The sequence below is a fragment of the Vanellus vanellus genome (genome assembly GCF_965231255.1).
Source record: "Vanellus vanellus genome assembly, chromosome: 1".
NCBI classification, from domain to species: Eukaryota; Metazoa; Chordata; class Aves; order Charadriiformes; family Charadriidae; genus Vanellus; species Vanellus vanellus.
The window spans coordinates 15,614,278-15,634,714 of NC_138905.1; the positions used below are offsets into that span (position 1 = coordinate 15,614,278).

General features: G+C 42.6%; 1 protein-coding gene across 1 annotated transcript in view; it reads left to right on the forward strand.

Moving 5' to 3' along the window:
* Positions 1-12,422: 12,422 nt before the first annotated feature.
* Positions 12,423-20,437, forward strand: part of CDHR3 (cadherin related family member 3) — a gene marked incomplete at both ends in the record, with an annotated part of 43,265 nt that continues 35,250 nt past the window's right edge. Inside the window, 3 exons of the mRNA XM_082497993.1 lie at positions 12,423-12,430; positions 13,950-14,032; positions 18,740-18,942. Of these exons, the coding sequence (XP_082354119.1) occupies positions 12,423-12,430; positions 13,950-14,032; positions 18,740-18,942 (294 nt within the window). The remainder of the gene's footprint in view (positions 12,431-13,949; positions 14,033-18,739; positions 18,943-20,437) is intronic.

Consider the following 20,437-nt stretch of genomic DNA (forward strand, 5'->3'; position numbering starts at 1 on the left):
GTGTGCTTGACATTTTGCAAATATAGAAAGAGATATTCATGTGGACGATCTGCCAGGATTTCCTCGTTGTTAGTGGCAGTGTTAGCCTCTTTAAGCAAAAGCTTGAGGCTGTCTTTAAAACGGAGATGCTTATCCCTCCTGCCAACATGCAGCTTCATACATATGACTGTGGGAAACACTGCTTAAATGCACCCAGCAAGGCTTTGGAAGGATGGACCCAGTGGAGTTTATTTTAATTAGGACATTAGTGTGTGGTAGCTCTGACTGATCAAACTTTTAAACCAGTCATAGTAATTTCAAAAGCTGGGAATATTTTGGGGAATGGTAACTGGGAAGAATCAGTCCTCCTAAGTCGCCTAAAGAATCAAAGGAAAACTGTTTTCCTGAGTGCTACATGCTTTTAAAATCCTGTGTCTTCTGTGAAGTCCATAAACTCTTTTGTAACTTATCTGTAGGATCTACTGACAATCTCTGTGTTAATTCACCTGGACAGTGATGTTGGTGTCCCTCAAGTTGTTGCTGCCCTTGGCAGACTGTCCTTTGCCAGACTGACATCTGCCACAGGCTTTGTCAGAAACGGTACCTTCCAAACAGTAGAAGTGGAAGGCTTTTGTCAAGGACTGATTTCTCAGGTTAGTGGCAAAAAAAACCCACAACCCCAAACCATCTTAATCTAAACGATAGGATTGTGTGTCACTTTATTAGGAAAGAGTTACCATCTTTGGATTTCCTCTGTAATGGAGCCACAGCAAAATCATTCTAATAGATGGGCTCTCTAGTGACTGTTTCTTGACTTTACACCTGAAAAAGCAGAAGGTTTGTTGTTTCCTTTTTCATAAATGAAGAATATTTTCTTCATGATCACTTAAAAAATTTTTAAAAACCCCAACTTGCAGTGAGGGAAAAGATGGAATGCAAATACTTATCCTTGTATTCTCCCGGGCGAGGATGAACATTTCATCATCTGGTCCTTTCAGATATCCCAGCAGAATGAATAGATGATGACAGTCTTCTTATCTCTTTGTCTGAGATGGTAATACCACCCATCCAAACTAACACTCAAAGGCCTTTGTTATAGCAACACAAGTCATATATAGGACTCAGTATCAAAACCCCGCGTGTCCAGAAATGAACACATCTGCCATGTATTGTATAAAAGCAGCCAAAACAGAAAGACAAACCTCTAAGGGATTTGAAAGCTGAAGTCAAACGTATTGACCTCAGATCAGAACTGTGAAGCAAGTTAAAAAGGGATATCTCAAATCTGATGTATATATTCCAATTCCTGTATTAGTCATAGTTATTATTGAAGATCAAGTATGAGACCACCTAAGGAACCTGAAGGTTCACAAGTCCATGGGACCTGATGAGATACATCCGCGGGTCCTGAGGGAACTGGCAGATGAAGTTGCTAAGCCACTAGCCATCATATTTGAGAAGTTGTGGCACTCTGGTGAGGATTCTGCTGATTGGAAAAGGGGAAACATAACCCCTATTTTCAAAAAGGGAAATAAGGAAGACCCAGGGAACTACAGGCCAGTCAGTCTTACCTCTGTGCCTGGCAAGGTCATGGAGCAGATCCTCCTGGGAACTCTGCTAAGGCACATGGAAAAAGAGGAGTCTATTGGCAGCAGCCAGCATGGCTTCACCACGGGCAAGTCATGCCTGACAAATTTTGTGGCCTTCTACAAAGGGGTTACGGTGGAGGTTGACAAGGGAAGACCAACTGATGTCATCTACCTGGACTTGACACTGTCCCGCATGATATTCTGGTCTCTAAATTGGAGAGACATGGATTCGAGAGATGGACCACTCAGTGGATAAGGAACTGGCTGGACGGTCTCACGCAGAGTTGCAGTCAACGTCTCGATGTCCAAGTAGAGAGCAGCGACGAGTGGCGTTCCTCAGGGGTCGGTACTGGGACCTGTACTGTTCAACATCTTTGTTGGCAACATGAAAGTGGGGTTGCATGCACCCTCAGCAAGTTTGCTGATGATGATACCAAGCCGTTTGGCGAGGTAGACACGCTGGAGGGGAGGGATGCCATCCAGAGAGACCTAGACAGGCTGGAGAGGTGGGCCCAAGCCAACCTCATGCAGTTCAACAAGGCCAAGTGCAAGGTCCTACATCTGGGTCGGGGCAATCCCAAGCACAAATACAGGCTTGGCAGGGAATGGCTGGAGAGCAGCCCTGAGGAGAAGGACCTGGATGTGCTGATTGATGAGAAGCTCAACAATGTGCCAGCAATGTGCTATCACAGCCCAGAAAGCCAACCATATCCTGGGCTATGTCAGAAGAAGTGTGGCCAGCAGATCAAGGGAGGTGATTCTGCCCCTGTACTCTGCTCTGGTGAGACTTTGCCTGGGGTACTGCATCCAGCTCTGGAGCCCCCAACATTGGAAAGACATGGACCTGTTGGAACGTGTCCAGAGGAGGGCCACAAAGATGCTCAGAGGGCTGGAGCACCTCTCCTGTTAAGACAGGCTGAGAGAGTTGGGGTTGTTCAGCCTGGAGAAAAGAAGGGTCTGTGGAGACCTTATAGCGGCTTTCCAGTACCTAAAGCGGTCCTACAGGAGAGGTGGGAGAGGACTTTTTACAAGGGCATGTAGTGACAGCACAAGGAGGAATGGCTTCAAATTGGAAAAAGGAAGATTTAGATTAGATATTAGGAAGAAATTTTTCACTGGGAGGCTGGTAAGGCACTGGCACAGGTTGCCCAGAGAGGTTGTTGAGGCCCCATCCCTGGAGGTGTTCAAGGGCAAGCTGGACGTGGCCTTGGGCAACCTGGTCTAGTGAGAGGTGTCCCTGCCTATGGCAGGGAGGGTGGAACTCAGTGATATTCAAGGTCCCTTGCAACCTAAACCGTTCTATGATTCTATGCCAAATTTTTTTGGAAAAGGAAAGGGATCACTCAGATTTCCTTGCCTCTCCACCCTCCCACCCCCAAAAAGACTTCCCTTTGCTTGCAAGCATTTTTTTACACTGAGCAAAATGCCTGGTTTGCACTCAGAGGAAAAGTTTAATTAATTCTTATTTTACAAATCCTCCACAATATTTATTCAAAAGATTGGCAAATTCCAGGAAGTTCACCCATCCCTGAAAGAGAAGTTTTGTAAACAAATCTGGCAACAAATTTATTTTATCAGCAGCAATCCTGCTAATCTGTCAAGATGTAGTTTGTTTCTGACACTTGATTAAATTCTTTTTGCTTAAGAATAGAAAGTAATTTGCTATAAACAAACCATTTAGATTAGGACATGGTGACTGCCCCTCTGATACTTCACAGAGCATTTAATTATTTTCAAGAGAAAAAGCTAATAGTATAATGTTTAGCACAATTTATTTTTTTGTAAACAGAAGCAAAGCTAAATTTCTATATTCACAAAAGAGCAATAATATTAGAGCTTTCAGGGTCTGTAAAACCCATTTATGGTGTATCTTGCAGCCTGGACCAGCATTACTCCATATCTGCTGGACATAAATGAGGGGAGTGTTTTAGGCTGTGGTTCCACAGGCACTTTCTTGCTCAGACCCCCTGTTTCCTGGCCATTTGTTCCTGGCTGTATCATCCACTCACTCAGCTCTTATCCAGCATCAGTTCATGGATCCAGTTCCTTGTGTGGCAACACCAGCAGTTGTGCAGCCCCATTAGCCTGCGGTATCCCAGGCTGAGATGAAAGAACTGAGTGGACTGTACAGCGTAGGCTGGTTTCGTCAAGAAAAAATGCCCATATCCAGAAAAATGGTTTATGCAAGGAATCAGTCTCAGAGGTTTGCGAATATCTGTAAAGCAAAATGGCTAAACCCCACTGTCTGACATTAGTGTCAATTGAAACAAAAGATACATAAGTGCTGCTGGTAAACACGTATAGACATTACCTTTCTTTGCATTAAGACTGTCCATCCAACTGGACTGCTGGGCGTGTAAACATTTTGAGGGTCCACCTCTTGATTCTTAAAGAGATTTGGCATCTCACTGCTGCCCCTTAGCATAGGAATACAATTTGTGAATTTATTTTATGTCATAGGTTCATAAAGTTGTGCATGTCCTGGGGTAAAGGCTCGGCTGGTGCAAATGTCAGTAGAGCCATGACAGTTTGTACCAGCAGGGAAAATGTCCATCCTTCTTGCCACTTCCCCAGCTCCTTCAAACCTAAAAGGCTGATCCAGATCCCAGTGAAGTCAGTGAGAGCTTTCTCTCTGTGCAGGATCCAGGTCTAGGCAGGTATGCAACCTCTTAAGTACGGCAATTAAGATTTTGAGCTAATGTTAGTAATCCTTTCCTGCCTGCCCTAGAATACTCAAACTGTCTGAGCTAGCCTTCATCTCAGGCAAAAGCTTGAGGAAACCAGCTAGGTTTATGTTGCGTCTGAAAGGTCAGTCTGTGTCCCCATGGACTAAGAGGTATGGGGGAATTCCAGACTTTGCTGCCAGCTTCTTGGTATTTATTTCTGGAAGCTGTTAGCTTAGATTTTTTTAGCTAATCTTACTTATGGGGAACTGAGATGATAACAGTGAAGGTTTTAGAAAGTCACATTTTTAGGTGTTTTAAAATGTGTTTATAAATCTACCATCCTTGCTTTTCAGGTTCCTTTTTAGATGGAATTTTAATTCAACATTATTTATGGACACTCAGGATTGCACATATTATACTTCTTTACTAATGCCACATATAAGGACTTTGAAAAGTGAACCTCCCTCTAAAGCAAAGAAAATACCCCTAAAAATCATGGCAGAGTTTGATATCAGTAACTTCACGCACTACTATTATTGTGACACATTTTATTACCTAAATAATTCCTCATTTGAGGAAACTTGTGATACACGTTTTTTGCAGCATATTTAAAATCAGCGTAGAAAAGGAAAAAAGTCCCCTGTAAGTATTTATATTTGATGCTGTGAAATAATGAATTTTTAAAATAGAAACAAATTAATTTAGCTTAATTGGGATTCATGCTACTTAAAAGATAATGGAGTGGTGGGTGTCTGAAATATTCTAACCCTTGTCAAGCTGAAAAATAATATTACATTATTGACTCTGATTCCTTCTGTGATTTAATTCTTTTCTTTACATGGTTAGTGGGTAGAAATAGCTGGAAAGTCACAACAAGAACTAATAACGTGGCAATTAACTCAGAGGTACTGGTGGGACTTTTAAGTAATTTTAAGTCAACATATATAAACATTACGTTGCTGGCCTGAAAATCTGGACGTTGTTTGCAGCTGGAAGATTTGATTGCTTAATTGATTTTGATTTTCAAAAGCAATTTGAAAATCAACCACTGGTTTGAATCTGCTCCAGATGGGCAAGGACTGAAAATGGTTATAGTCTGGCACGTATTTGGTAGCATAGATAAGTGAGTTGACGGCCTCATTAAAAGTATCTCAAACATATGCACTGATTAAAAAAATCCCCATCTCTGGCTCAGCAGGGTCTTGGCTGAGGAGAACTGAACTTCGCTGTCACCCCTAAGGGCTCTTTCTGGCATGGCAATGGAAGAAAGTTCATAATGCTGTTGCACACAGAGGTGAATATAAAATATGTTACGGTCCAGTTTGCCTATCAGTGAATGCAATATGGCATAGGCCGGTGCTTGTTTTCACTGTGATTGGTGGGAACTCTTGTGTGAGTACGTGTATCCCCCCACCTGAAGGAGAATCACACAACTGACATCATGGGTTTTAGGAGTCTGAAAATGGTATTTGATTTTCCACCAACAGGTCATCAAAATTATTGCCTACCTAGTTAAAAATGTTACAGAGAGATCGGCAGTAGGGGTTGGAGGGACCTTAACATCAGAGCTAGCTATCCTGAACCCCCTTTATTGTCACTGTGTAAAAACAGATGTTTCAAAAGTGCAGTGCTTCCCATCCTAAAGGCAATGGTTAAAGTTGGTGACACCAATTGTGCGCTATTAGTGCCTCTTTGTTTCCAAAAGAGGTCTGGGGTGACTATGTAACATTAACATACGCAGGTCTATGTTTTAGTTATTTCAAGGTAGGTAAGATAAATCCCATCCTCAACACCATCCCATTATTCTGACTGCTACTTGCTAAAATATTATGTGAGTACTTTTGCACTTTTTTCACAACTTCTGAACGACTGTGAACAGGGTCTCTCTTCCTAAGTGTTATGATTGAGTTCCCACAACACAGTCATTTTTTTAAAGGAGAAAATGTACCGTTTTCAATAACAAGCTTGGCAAAGACACTGACCAAAATGATGTCCCTGGCACATAACGTCCCTGTTTTTTCATATGCTTTGTAACCATTGCCTACATGAATTAAATGGCTTTCTGTTTAGACAGCTGGATTTCTGTGTGGCACTAGATGGCAATATTCCCTCAGCTCCAGCAATGGTCAGGGGAGCCGTACACAGCAAAGCGACATGTTCTGACCTTGTTTCCTTGTTATCACCCATGTAGCTCATATTATAACAGCCAGGTTTTATGTGACTATGGTCAGTCTGGGCTGCAGAGGTTTTTTTTCCCTCTGTGCATTCACCCACCTACCTTTACAGCTTCACAGTTCTCTGTCAAACGTTTGTTGGATAGTATGCTTATTGTGTGAGGTCTTCGGTTACGTTAAGAAAGCTCTTGTGGTCTCAGGCTGTTCCATGATGTTGATGCTCAAATCCACAGGCAAGAAGTATCTACATCCGGAGTATTGCATTGCTTTCCTGCTGCCTTTTGCGCACTGATGTGGTGGCAGACTCAGTCAAGTCATTACTCAGATATAATGTTGCCTCATGTCACTCCTAAGTGGCTCATTTTTTTCACTGATGTTTGCTCTCAGATCAAATAAGCATAATCTAAACTCAGCAACTGTAAAAAAGTGATTCTGTGTCTGTACCCAGATTAATTTGGTCCTATCCCTGTGTGATATTTCTAAAGGTTTTCTCTAGTCACAGAGCTTACAGGCAGCAAGGAACAGAGCCAGCGATAAATATTGCACCTGTCCCCATTGTGTGATTAAAATTTTGTTTGCCTTTGGGTCACTTTATTCAGGCCCAGGTCTATTGAAATTGCTCCTTTCGAAATCAGGCTTGTCATTGATCTTTGTGAGACCAGGATTATTATTATTGTTTTCCAATAGCCTAGATGAAATGGCAGTGCTACCCAAATGTAGAAGAATTCCAAGGATGGCTTTAGACAATGTATGTCTGAAGCAAGATATTGAGGTAGAAACTGAAATTATTGTGGAAAAGGTATCTTTTTCTGTTCCCTCATTGCCACAGGACCACCCAAGCCTCCTCTTCAAGCCGATGCCTGCCGCTTCCCATTCATACCACCACACGACCTCTTTTCCAACTTCTAAACCTAATTCCATGCCACCACAGCACATACTTCTTAGAGCAAAGATCCCAAAACCTCGCCCACTATGTCCCTCATCCTCTCATGGCACATGTCCATGCCCTCGGATCAGGACCCCAGCTTCACACATCCCATCTCTTTCTTTTTCTCACCCCTTAACTTTCCCAGCAGAGATCAAACTTTTCCTCCACCAGGTCCCTTCACTGTCTCATACTTCACAGCCCCAGCTTCAGTCCTCTGCCTCACAAGTCTCTGTCCTCATGTAACTGAGTAAATCATGGTACTACTGCATTAGTTATTGCTAAGCATGAGAATGGAGCAGAAACAAAAGTGATACACCAGATCCTCAGGTGGTATTAGGGTGCTGCATGCTGTCTGATGCATGGTAATGGTAGGACTGAGACTCTATGCATGCTGTGGTTACCATCAGTCGGTCATTTGATGGGGACAGAACTTCACAGGAACACCAGAAGCACAGAGCCCTGAGCAGTCACCCTGCAGTTATTTAAGGTCCCGCATAAAAGCGTAATGTCCTGTTCCAGACACTTCAGTCCAACAGCCAGACTACAGCTCACACTGCACTGTGAAACAAATGGACAAGAAAGTGAAAAGTCCCTCCTTAGTCCCTTACATGTTTTCTACATGTCAGGTACAGCTGCAGACGAGGGCAGAAGCCACATTTTCCCCAGGGGAGGCCTATGCTAGGAGGTATATGCAATACTTATCTCAATGGCTTTGCCATGCCAATACCTGGAGGAGAATGTCCTCTCCCAGATACCAGCTGCCATTGGGCTACAATCTTCCAAGGACAAATGCTTCAGTTCAGCACTTGTTGGGGCTTGAGGCAAATCCCACTGGAGCCCCGGAGCAATGAGACAGAAAAGGATGAGGATCAGGGAAAAGCAGAATCAAGTTTAAAGCAAGCAGCTGAGGTAGAAATTTCCTATTCTTTTGTGCTACTTCTGATTAAAAAAATTAAAGAAGCCCGTTGGAGAACACAGAGCTACTTCTGATCAGTGTGTCTGGGGAAACAGCCATTGAGAGGGACTGGAAGTGAACAAAGATGGCTATAATACACCTCAGGGCCCTGGCACAGGTCAGTCCCCACCAAAGCCTTGGCAGCCCAAGCAAAACTGGAGTGTATCTAGGGCTACATGCCCTTCTCTCATCACAGATGCCTCCTCTGCTCCCCTGGCGAGCTACAGAGCCCAGCTGAAGATCTCAAAGTTCTTGAAACCATAAACAAAACTTCACATGGTTAGGAAGTAGTGAATTGTTCTCGCTCCTCCTGTTCAAAGGATGCAGGAACTTAGATGTAAAAAACTGTGCAACTCCAAGTGAAACTCCACCACTCCAAGCCCTTGCCCAGTGCCCAGCCATACTCCGTTCTGTTAATTCCATACTTTTTTTTTTCCCCCAAAGCCAACAGAAAAATATTTTATTTGTGCTAAAATGCAAGGTTGCTTTTGCTAAATATAATCAATTCCTTTTTGCTGACAAAATAGGTAAGATATAGCATGTTTCATGATGCAAAGTCCTGCTTAAGTAATTCTTGGTGGTGTATTAAAATACTTGACTAAGTGAAGTGCATCATGCTGTGTACATAGAAACCTCAGAGTTTCTGTACCCTTATTTGCCCAGAGCATTCTTTCTTGTTGCATTTGCATAATTTGCTACTTCACATCCTTGTTTGTATATTTACCAATCAGCTCAGGTGGCCAAACAATCACAATAATGAACTTGTAACACGCAGTAAACACTGTATCATGAGGTACAGGGTATTGCCACATGGGTTCAGGCCCTGATCCAATATCCAGTAAACTCATAAAGAAGACTTCATTGGCCTCAACAATTTTTTCACTGAATCTTTACTTGTGCTAGAGCTTTTTTTTTAGAAGACAAATCACAAAATTAAAATTCAAGCAACGTACGTGACTGGTGTAGACAAGTGGCATAATTTCTTAAAGGTATTGAATGTTCTACACCACTACACATTTTTGATCTTGAACCACAAAACACCAGGTAGTTGCTGATAACATCTACTTTTGCTTAGGTGAATGAATATTGAAGCTTGTGTTTCACTGACTTTCATGTTGTGTCAATAGAGAAAAATGTGATATTTTTAAGCAGCACAAGAACTTCCTAAAGAGAAAAACTTGGCAGTAATGTGCTTTTTACAGCCATGGTGTCTTACAGTCATCATGATTGAGCTTGGGAGTGGGAACAAGAAGTTTGGCTTTTGTGGCCTTAGAGAAGTCACTTGACCTTTTTGTAGGGAGAATTCAAGTACATCTAGAGCTTTCTTGGATTTACATCCTTGGAATCATCTGGCTGTCTCAGTCCACATTTGTCATTACAACAGCAGGAGGGAAGTAAGAGGCTGAGCAGGCAAGATGGAGGGGAGGGAATGGGAAGGATCAGAACAATCTCTGCTATCTTAGTGCCTTGCATACCCCTAGTCCTCCTAAAGTAAGTGCTCAAATTCTTCGTGTCAAAAAGCAGACTCCTGGGATTCCTTCTTGCAAATACTTTCATCTGTTGGGTGTGTAACTGCTGTAGCAATGGGTGAACCTGTTTTCAGCACTGCAAACATGTACATTTTCAGGCTTCTGTTTGTACTCGCCCAGATTTTAGGCTGTTTTTTAACTTAAACCTGGATCCCCAAAAAGCTCTTGATGTGATGGAAGTACTTCTTATTAACAGACACCTCAAGTTAATTATCAAGGAGGTGACTAGTGGGTTTATGTGTCTACAAGTCAGTGCTAGAAAATAGATGTCCCAGATATCTGTCTGGGACTTTTTTTGCATAATTGCAGAGGTTACTAACCTTGCTAAGCTGGGATCACTTTAGGTGAGACTAAAGTAGCCTGGGTAGTACTGATGACTTTTCATTTGCTCTTGTCACTCACAAATGGTACAGAGGAAGCTTTTAGCTGAGAAATCAAATGAAATGGTGCATAAGATTTTGATGTAGGATGCTAAGGTACTGTTTTAATATTTTAGGAAAGGTTACCAAGGCAGCGGATAGAGAAGCTGTACTGTTTAAAGAAAAAGACAATGAAAATAAAACCTGACAGTCTAGGTAATTTAATTCATGAAATAACAACAATAAATACTCTTGAACTGAGGTTGGACTGGGTGTGTGAAAATTCTCCTTAGGCTGCTCAATTTCTGGTGAGTAATTACCACAGTAAGGGCAAAATGTCTCCTTTCCTGTGAGTTGGCTAAGCAGAAGAGAGCAAATACTCTGGCTGAAATAGCCATTAATGTGAAAATTATGTTTTGAACCTCTGATGCATTTGAAAAGTGAGAGAACATTTCTTTCCTGTTGACAGACTGGAAGTCAATTGAGAATTAAACATATAGAAAAAAGATTAATGTCCTGAACCTGCACATTTTGTTATGCAAGTAGACTACTTCTCTGAAGCTGGCCTCTCTTAAAATCCTTCACTTTCCTAAGGACAGGCAATTGATAGCTTGCACATCAAGTTCTGCTCTGTCCCACCCAATATCCCTCACTTCCCATGTTCTTTCTCTCTGCAGCCAAACCTAAGACCAGTGCAGTCTCTCGCACTCTGATCTGTTGGTCTTTCCTCTGGAACCAAGATTCTTTTATTTCTTGAAAGATGTAGTGTCTTCCTCACGTTCTCCACCTTACCTGATAATCCAGAAGACAGTTTTTCAGTTCTGCACTGCTCTGAAATGCCCAGGTTTCAAATAATCTTGAAAAACAAGGCATGATTAAAAACACGGTTTGTTCCTTGGCCTTTTCATTTGTTTCTTCCCTCTATTTCGCCTGCAAACTCCCTGGTTGCACTCTTGCTTGCGCTGCCTTGACCTCTTTTCATCTAGCTGCTCTAAATTACCAGGAATCTCATCCCTGACCTTCTTGCAGCGGCAGAGCTACAGCTGCCAGGCTCGCCAGGGAACTTCTGCCTTGCTCTTCTTTCCCTAATTCATCTGTTTCTAACCAGCTCTGTATTTGATGATATGCATATACTTATTTCTATTGGATTTTCAGCCTGTTCAGCACTCTTTTTTAACTCTGGCTGCTTTTTCACCTTATTCCTCACAGCCTGTCAGGATCAATCACAGAACCACAGAAATCCACTTGGCGGAGGAATATAAGAAAAGAGGGATCTAAGGGAGGTACTGAGAGGTACTGGCAGTGACTGACAGAAGAAAAAGGAACCAGAGCTCTTTCCACTCACACTTGCTCCACCTGTGTGAGCTGCCCTTTTTTTGCACTCTCCTCCCTCGCTTGGCTCTCCCCCTGTCTCCCTGGTCACCTCTACAGACTCTTCTTACAACATGCTTGAACCGTGAGGCTTATCAGGGACTACTTGAAAGCCCTGGAGACATATTTAGAGAGAAAACAGAAATTAATTGCTCCATGGGTATTTACACAGCACCTGAAACAATTGCTTATTGCACTTCCAGGTGAAGCTGGGGAAAGGCTGGCATTTCAAGCACATCTGTATTCCAGATGCCTTTGCCATCCATGTCTTGCATATCCCTCTATGGTGTCTCTATCACAAGATGTGCAGAGGAATGTCTGATTTATGTGTATGCACACTGAAATCTTGCTGAAAGTAGATCTGTGTAGGTTCTCAGATGAAGGAATGACAAAGAAGTTGAGAAATGTATTTATAGGACCCCCCCACACACACACACCCCAAAACCTAACCCCCCAAAACCCCAGCCTAAGAAGTAAGAGAAAGGAAATAAAGAACAAAAATTGTGACCTCTGAGAAGGGTTGGCTATTCGGAGCATAGGATGGAAACAGTCCTATCACTCAAACTAGATACTAAACAAATTTAAACATGTATCTGAAACATTGGCTACTTGAAAACTTAGCCCAGATCTTTCTATAGTTCTTTCAAGATTAAAAGAAACAGCAGGATAATGGGATAGATTATACACTGCAACTAAAAGGAGGGACTAAAGCCAGCAGCATTTTTACAGTGTTCTCATAATTAGTAAAAGATCACAAGTTTATTGTACAAGCGTGGTTCATGTCTCTGTGCACAGACTTCATCTTTGTGAGATGTCCAGTCAGATCAAAAGCTCCTTTGTGGACCCAGGAAATGCATGTGAAGGGATGGGCAATGATCTGGTAGGTAAAGGGACAGGCTAGACTTTTGCCAATATAAATACATTTACATTAATATCTTATCAGCATAAGTAGGTCATTTGAGGGTGAGGTTTTCCATATATTTTTTTACTAACGTAAAATCTAGGCACACATTTCCTGGGGCAATGGAAGATTAGCTTCCTCAGTAGTACGCATTGATGCAGTGTGTGCTTCCAGATGATATGGTGTGGTCACATTCACTTTAAACCCAGGCTGCATTTGGACTTCCCAAGGCCCTAGAAACACTACAAAATAGATGCAGATCAACCATCAAATGAACGTTTGTTATGATTCCCCAAACCAGTATCAGATATGTAGGTATGGCTCAGTTCCAATCAGTAGGTTTTACGGATGCATCTTTTCCAGTTTCGTCATATCAGCAGAATCCCCCAGGGCATATCTGTACAGTAGTTTAAGTTGCACGTGCAACAAGCAAAGGCAATGCCTGTCCCAGCATTAAACTAGCTGTTTGTGTTCAGCATATTCAATTAACATGCTCGTACTACACAAAACACAGGAGCACAGGACAGAGCTTTCTGAACTACTGTCAGCTTTCACTGGGACTGCCACAGTGTGTCATGCAGAACCATCTAGAGATGCTAGCTTAGCTCACACATCAGTGTGGTTTCCCCAGAGCTGTGTTAAACCTATATCTCTAAATTCTGCCTCTTTGCAGAGCTGTTAAGTTTGTGTGGAGGTGTTTGAGAATCAACTTGATGAATCCCCGAGCAACCTGATCTAATTAAGCCTGCTTTGAGCAGGGTGTTCAACTAGATGACCTCCAGAGGTCCCTTCCAACCTAAATTATTCTGAGTTGATGCTGATGTAACTATATTGCTTCCAGTTCCAGTATTAGTGTCACCTCTATACTATGCTCCACAAAAAACCCCATTAGGACTGCCCTTAGATTAAAAAAATAAATAAATTTACATGGGTGTATTGTAGGCAAGCTGGCTAAATGCTTCATCTAAAGGAGCCAGTGCACTTTACGTAGTGGTCCATGCTGTCCTACAGCTACAGCAAAACTAATTGCATCATGTACGTATGCTGCAGTCTCACCTCCAGGTGTGCAGTGTGTGTAGTCTGAGTAATTCTCTGATACCCAGAGAAATTAGAAAACTTCAGGTTCTTGTTTTAAGTAAGAAAGCATGAGTATTGATCCTGGTGTGGGAAGAGAGCACCCCATTTGCCAGAGCAATGAAAGCAGCATGGTAGTTCCAGGTTTAGAACATACTAGATTATTCTTTTCATAATGCTTCAATAAATAAGGTGATTGCATGAAAGGACTATTAATGATTGTTTTCTCAAGTGTGGCCCAGGTCTGTGGATGGAGTGTCAGCAAGGAGCAGGTCTCTGACAAGCAAACAAGCTGACGGTGTTTAGAAACTCCCCTAGAGACACGGGTCCTTTGTTTTGCTTCTCACTCCACAACATGACAAAGAGGAAGAATTTAGGTGGAGCTGATGTAAAGTAGGGTAAACATATGGTGATCTTCTTTCAGTTTGCATCCTGGGAACACGAAGGATAGGGTCGTAAAGACGATGAAGAGCATGTTCCTTCTCATTTTTCTGGGAGTAGTGTCTGGTAAGAACATGATTTCATTACATTGCTAAAATTAGAACACTGTTGGCTGTTATACTTTCTCTTGGGAGCTTTATAATACATATTTAGGGATCAGACACAGATGGAAAAAATCAAGTAACAATTATTTTCCTACTGAAATAGATTGAGTTCTGTGGTTACAGCACTATAATGAAGAAGAGAATATGACTCCTTGCTAAGACACTTTGCTGGATGAGGCACTTCAGTGTGCAATAGCCACTGCTCAGTATAACAGTGTTGGAGTGGGAAAGGAGGTCAGTTCTTCAAGAAACAATATTTCGTATTAATACTCCAGTATTCTCCTTTCTGCCTAGTGGATGAAGGGAAGGTGGTGGATGTAGTTTTTCTGGATTTTAGTAAGGCTTTTGATACCTCACAGCATCCTTCAGGACAAGTTGTCCAGCTGTGGGATGAGCAGATTCACGGTGTACCAGGTGAAGAACTGACTAAAGGGCAGAACTCAAAGGGTTGTAGTGAATGGGGCTACATCTGGCTGGTGACCAGTCACCAGTGGTGTCCCTCAGGGTTCAATTCCAGGGCCAGTTCTGTTCAATATATTTACCAATGATTTGGATGCAGGAGCTGAATGCACCATAAGCAAGTTTGCTGATAATAGGAAACTGGGAGTTGCTGTTGACTCTCTTGAGGGACAAGGTGCCTTCCAGAGGGATGTAGATACATTGGAGCATTGGGCTATGGTTAATGGGATAAAATTTAACAAGTCCAAACGCCAGATTCTGCACCTAGGATGGAGTAACAGCAGGCACAAGGGAGAGGAGTGGCTGGAGAGCAGTCCTGCAGAAAGGGATCTGGGGGTGCTGGTCGACAGCAGCCTCAACAGGAGTCAGCAAGGTGCCCTGGAAGCCACGAGGGCAAACCGCATCCTGAGGTGCATCAAACACAGCACAACCAGCCAGTCAAAGGAGGTGATTATCCTGCTGTATTCAGTGTTGATGTGGCCTCACCTTGAATACTGTGTGCAGTTCTGGGCCCCACAATTTAAGAAGGATGTGAAGGTCCTTGAATGTGTCCAGAGGAGGGAAACAAAGCTGGGGAAAGGGCTGGAAGGGATGTCCTGTGAGGAGCAGCTGAGGATTTTGAGCTTGGCTAGTTTGGAGAAAGGAGGATGATGGGTGGTGACATCTTTGCTCTCTACAGCTTCCTGAGGAGGGGAAGCACAGAGGGAGGTACTGATCTCATGTTCCATGGTGTCCAGTGATAGGACATTTGGGAATGGCTCAAAACTGCATCAGGGGAGGTTTAGAATGGACATTAGGAAGCATTTCTTTACCGAGAGGGTGGTCAAACACTGGAACAGGCTTCCTAGAGAGGTAGTCAATGCCCCAAGCCTGTCAGTGTTTAAGAGGCATTTGAACAATGCACTTAGTAATATGCTTTAACTTTTGGTCAGCCCTGAATTGGTTGGGCAGTTGGACTAGATGATAATTGTAGTTCTCTTCCAACTGAAATAGTCTATTCTATGCTATGTTATGCTATTCCTTTCAAATATTGGTAACATTTCTATTTGTTGAAATAAAACAAGCAACCAAACAGGACCAAACAGAAAAACACTTGTGGAGAATATTAGTAGGATAATATCAGTATCTTTGCCCAGTGTAAAAACATGGGAGAATTGCCAATACAAATATGTGCACATTAGCAACTTAAAGTGAATCTTCAAACTGCAGTCTGTGGGGCTACATGGAGCACTTGTTTTTGCTTGTAGCAAGCTAGCTGCTCAGGTAGGGTCCCTTTGCTCTCAAGGAACTGAAAGAGTTCTGCCAGTCCTCAGGAACCTATTGGTATTTGGTGGTTTTCCTTGATGTCCCCAAAACTGTGAATAGGACACTGCATGTGGATCTCAACTTTCCTTGAAGAATTGTGTTTTTCTAACCTGCGTGGTTATGGAGAGAGAAAAACTTGAAGGCATGACTCAAGCACGTCATAAAGACTAACAAATCACACACAAATAAGACTTAGATGTGCATATACTTCTCAAAGACAGTCTCATGGTTGCTTTGTCTTGGAGTCAGCATTTGTCAATGTTTGGGGTTGGTAATTCTGATAAATAATGTATTAAATTGCTTCAGGCATGTTTTGTTCTCCAAAATAAGGAGGTAAGCAAGGACTTGTGAATATGGAGGGAGGGCTTTTGTAAAATCAGTTCAAAGAAGAAGAAGAAGCCATTTAGATGCAGTACTGAAAATTTCAGTTAAAAATAAAGAGCAAGAAGTAAGAACTTATGATTTAGAGAGACAAATCCTGAATAAACAGCCAATGAAATCTTTTGAGATAATATAAAAAGAGCAGCTCTTTTCTTTCTACATTTCTAAATGTTATAAATGATTTCATTGATTTTATGAATGGTTTCCATTAATGAACTGTGGCTTGCTGAGAGAACTGGTTTTGTCAGGTACTGTCCACAGGAGATTATATTCAAAGTTCAGCTCCACTTATGGAAATGTATCCCTGGAGGCCCCTCTCAGCTCAGTCTCATTTGCATGGGCAATTTTTGTTGATGTTATTTTCTAGAGTCTTTAAGAACATTGATAAAAACTCAGTGTTTCACTGGGTCCTGCTTCCACTGACATAAATCAGTAACGGCTCAGCTGAACTCAGTCTTAGCTGAGTGTCAGTGTGACCTGTTTAGACTAACTTACAGATGGTTCCCACATCACAGTCTCCCACATCCCACCCTGTACCTCACCCACCTGAAGAGCATCTCCAAGGCCTTTTTTTCCATAAATGCCAGAGTAATCCCACCCAAATCAGTGATCCGTGGACTTGCTGTATCTGTAATGTGGGATCATGGGAACCTCTATGCAATTGTGGAGAGGCTTCAGGGAAGTTCTTCAGCTCTGCGTCTTACCAGTAAGGCCCTATGCTCAGAAGAGGTCTTCCCAGAGGCAAACTCTCTCACCACAGCCTCGTATGGCTGGTTCCATGAAGAATACTCACTATGCTCCCTCCTTCTCCTCCCCACAATGCAGTGAGTTTTGCAGGCTACAGGAGGAAGAACTGGAGGTGTCTGATGCTGCTCTAAGAGGTGCTCCAGGAAACCTTGCAAGGACAAGTGCCTCTTGGGGTGGGATGTGGGAAGAAGAGGGACCACGGGACTCCATGCTTTGTCTTGTGAACTTATCTACTGCTATTAGTTTTCCTTCTCATGTAGCAAAGGCACTGGAATCCTAAGTCTTCTCTGAGCCTATGAGGAACAGTTACTTGAGAGGCCAGTAATAGGACTAATGTCTGTCACACAAAGGCCATATGTGGTCTGTCCCTAAAATGCTCCAAAATTTTGCTAGGGATGCAGGGAGACAAGGTTTTAGATAGTTGGGCAAAACTCACCAAGGCTTCTTCTAATGTTATTGGAAAGCATTGGAGCTGAACTCTCCCCCTCCAGATTAAAGATCCTGCTGCCATTGGAGGAATGGCAATTAGAGTGCCTCTTTGGTAGCTGATGGGGCCATCCTTTCCCAGCCACATGAGAAGGGGCAAAGGGAGATGGGTCTCTCCCACACGGCAGAAGTGTTGCCAAGCAGATTTCCCCTTGGCATTACATTCCCAAGCTCCAGGCTGAGCCTGAGCATCCAAGTGGAAACATGCTGCAGCCCTAATGGCCTCAGACTAGTTTCTGTAGCAGCTTTTTACTTTGCAGCTGCCCAGCAAAGATAAAGACTTTGTGGAGCTTTTGCTACAGTAATTGCTGATGTATGAACAGCCTGGCCAGGCCCTTGAGTTAGCAGTATCTGCCTCTGCCTTGGCACACTGTTTGTAGGAAATTTTACTGAATGCAGCCAGATTTCTAGGCGAGTGTTTTGGACAAGCCAGCAAAGCACCCCCCAACCAACGTTCAGCCCTGCCATAGTCTCATGTTGAATTACATTGCCAGTTTAGGGATGTCCTGATTTATGTTTTCTAGACACTCTTCATGAGATAAAGCACAACAGGTCTGTGTTAAAGTAACAAAACCCACAAGCAAAACAGCAGAGCAAGCACAGATTTTGTGTTGGGGTGTCCAGAGGCCTAATTGAGTAGCAAGGAGCTCACATGAGACTGTTAGATACCACAGCATGCTGTGCTGCTTCAAGGGTGCTTTTTGGGCCCCCACATCCCCTCCAAGGAATGGAGGTTGCTCTTCCATGCTCAAAGCCAAAAATACAACAGCACAACATCCCAAAGTTGTTGCTACCTCCCACTACTGACGAGCCAGATGTGCACATAGCTATGCTAGAAAGAGAAAGAAAGGGGAAAATGGAGGAAAAGGGCACTGCAGATGGCATAATTCACAAAAAAAAAATGCTTCTTTAACATCCGGGTCTGTGTGATTCAAGGTGCTTTTTGATGTGATTAGTGCACAGAGGCAGCAATTAGCAGAGGGATGAAATGAAATAATGTGTTTGGTTACTTTGCTTCTATATAAAAAGCATATATGAAGGTAAATGATGTGGTAACAATAGTACTTTAACATCAGCCACTGTAGAAGAGAAGAGTATAGTACTGAATTAGAGAAAAGATTGATTCTTTTGCCGTTAGTACTGGATTTACTACTGTGCAATGCCACTGTTCATAAGCAAAAAGAGAATCAGGCCATTTTGTGCTCATTAATGGCAGCTCTTGGCACAAGCTGTGTGCTCCTGCTGGCCTAAGATTCCCAGAAGTAATTTTACATTCATTTTCATCTTGCAGGAAGAAGAACCCAGTTGCTTAAGGGCTTACCTGCAACAAGCACTGTTGAAGAGAATGCAGCAGCTGGTGTTTCAGTTTATACCTTTAATGTAACGGTTTCTCCACTGTCTTCTGAAGGTGTTGCAATACTTCCTACCATAGTAAATTCAAATCCACTTACAGAGGCTTTTGGTATTGAATCTAAAGGAGATCTCGAATACAGTGTGAGTTTTACATTTAGGTTGAGCAATGTTCTGCCATGTAGGCTGATGTTTCCTGGATTACTGAGCACTGACAGCGCACAGTGACTCATCTTTTAATCAGAAAAGAGTTGCAAATGTGGTAGTATTTGGACATGCTGTAATAGATATGACAAATGAGTAGCAATAGGGATTATAATTTTTAATTGCATCTAGGCAAAAGCCACCTATCACAATAATTCCATTTATTCTGTGATAGAAAAAAATGTGATTTTTGGAAAATAAGAGGTGAAGAAGGACATGTAGGACCTGCTTCTCTTTTGAGGATTTGTCCGTAGTTTTTCATCTTAATTTATATGAAGTCACTGTGAATTTAAAGTGGCTTAGTTAAACAACATGCGGGTTCTGTTTGGCCACTCTCACCTAGAACTAAAATGAATTTGACTCACTTTCAAGATAAAGTAAGCTGAGTCAGATCAAAGTCATATTTAATTCTGAACGAAGGCTGTGACACACAAGGAAGTTATCTTGAGGTAAGAAGTTATCACACTTCCACACATCTGTGATCTATTTCTATCTATTGCGTGCTCTTGTCCTATGGCAAATGCAAAGCAATTTCTATTGCTTCACGCTAATTTTCATTGCTGGATAAATTAGCAAGTATTAGCTCACATCTGTCACTGGCAATGAGTGTTCAGACGCATGATAACTTGTCATCCCATTGTAACTCACTTGTATGTCTGAACCTGAACAGTGACACTGAAGAGTGTCTTTAAAAGATACGGATAGACACTGAGTAGAGACTTAAAAAGTTAATTTGAATACATTTTTCTGGGTGTTTCCAAAGAAGCTTAGATTTTCACAGAACTGATAAAGGGCTCTTTTCTCATTCTCTTTGCTGCGTTTTCTGGGAGGAAATTTGGGGAAAGTAAGACAGTGAGGGCAGGCAGTTGTGGCTCATTGGTCTGACCTGCCTGGGGGAGCTGCTTGTGTTCCCATGCTCCCACTTCCTGGCAGAGTACAGAGCTCAGTTGTGCCAGCTCTGCTGCTTCTTTAGCTGCTCCCCAGCCAGATCACTGAAGTGGTCAAAAAAACTTTCAAAAAAAGCCTTCTTTCACCTGTGAAGCATGGGATGTGGTTGCAGAAACTGGCTCAGCTGAGGAGATGTGACAGGCAGATGGAAATGGATACGTCCCTTAAGCTGGCTTTCCTGACAGAGAATTCATAATGTGGGACTCCCTTCCTAGGCTGTATTTTGGCCTTCTGAATTAAAGCTATCCCTTCTGCTGCAAAACATAGCCCTTTTTTATACCTGCTTGGTCCTGTCCCATGCCATCTCTATACTGTGCAGCACAAGCATTTTATGTTGCTGCTTGTTGAGTGGGACTGAGAAATTAATCTGGAGGGATTTTTTTTCATGGCAGGGATGACGGAGAAATTCTTGTTCTAGCACAGTGCAGAGAGTGACACAAGGATAAAAATGAATGGCCAAGAAAGATATAGGCTGGAGGCTGCTTCT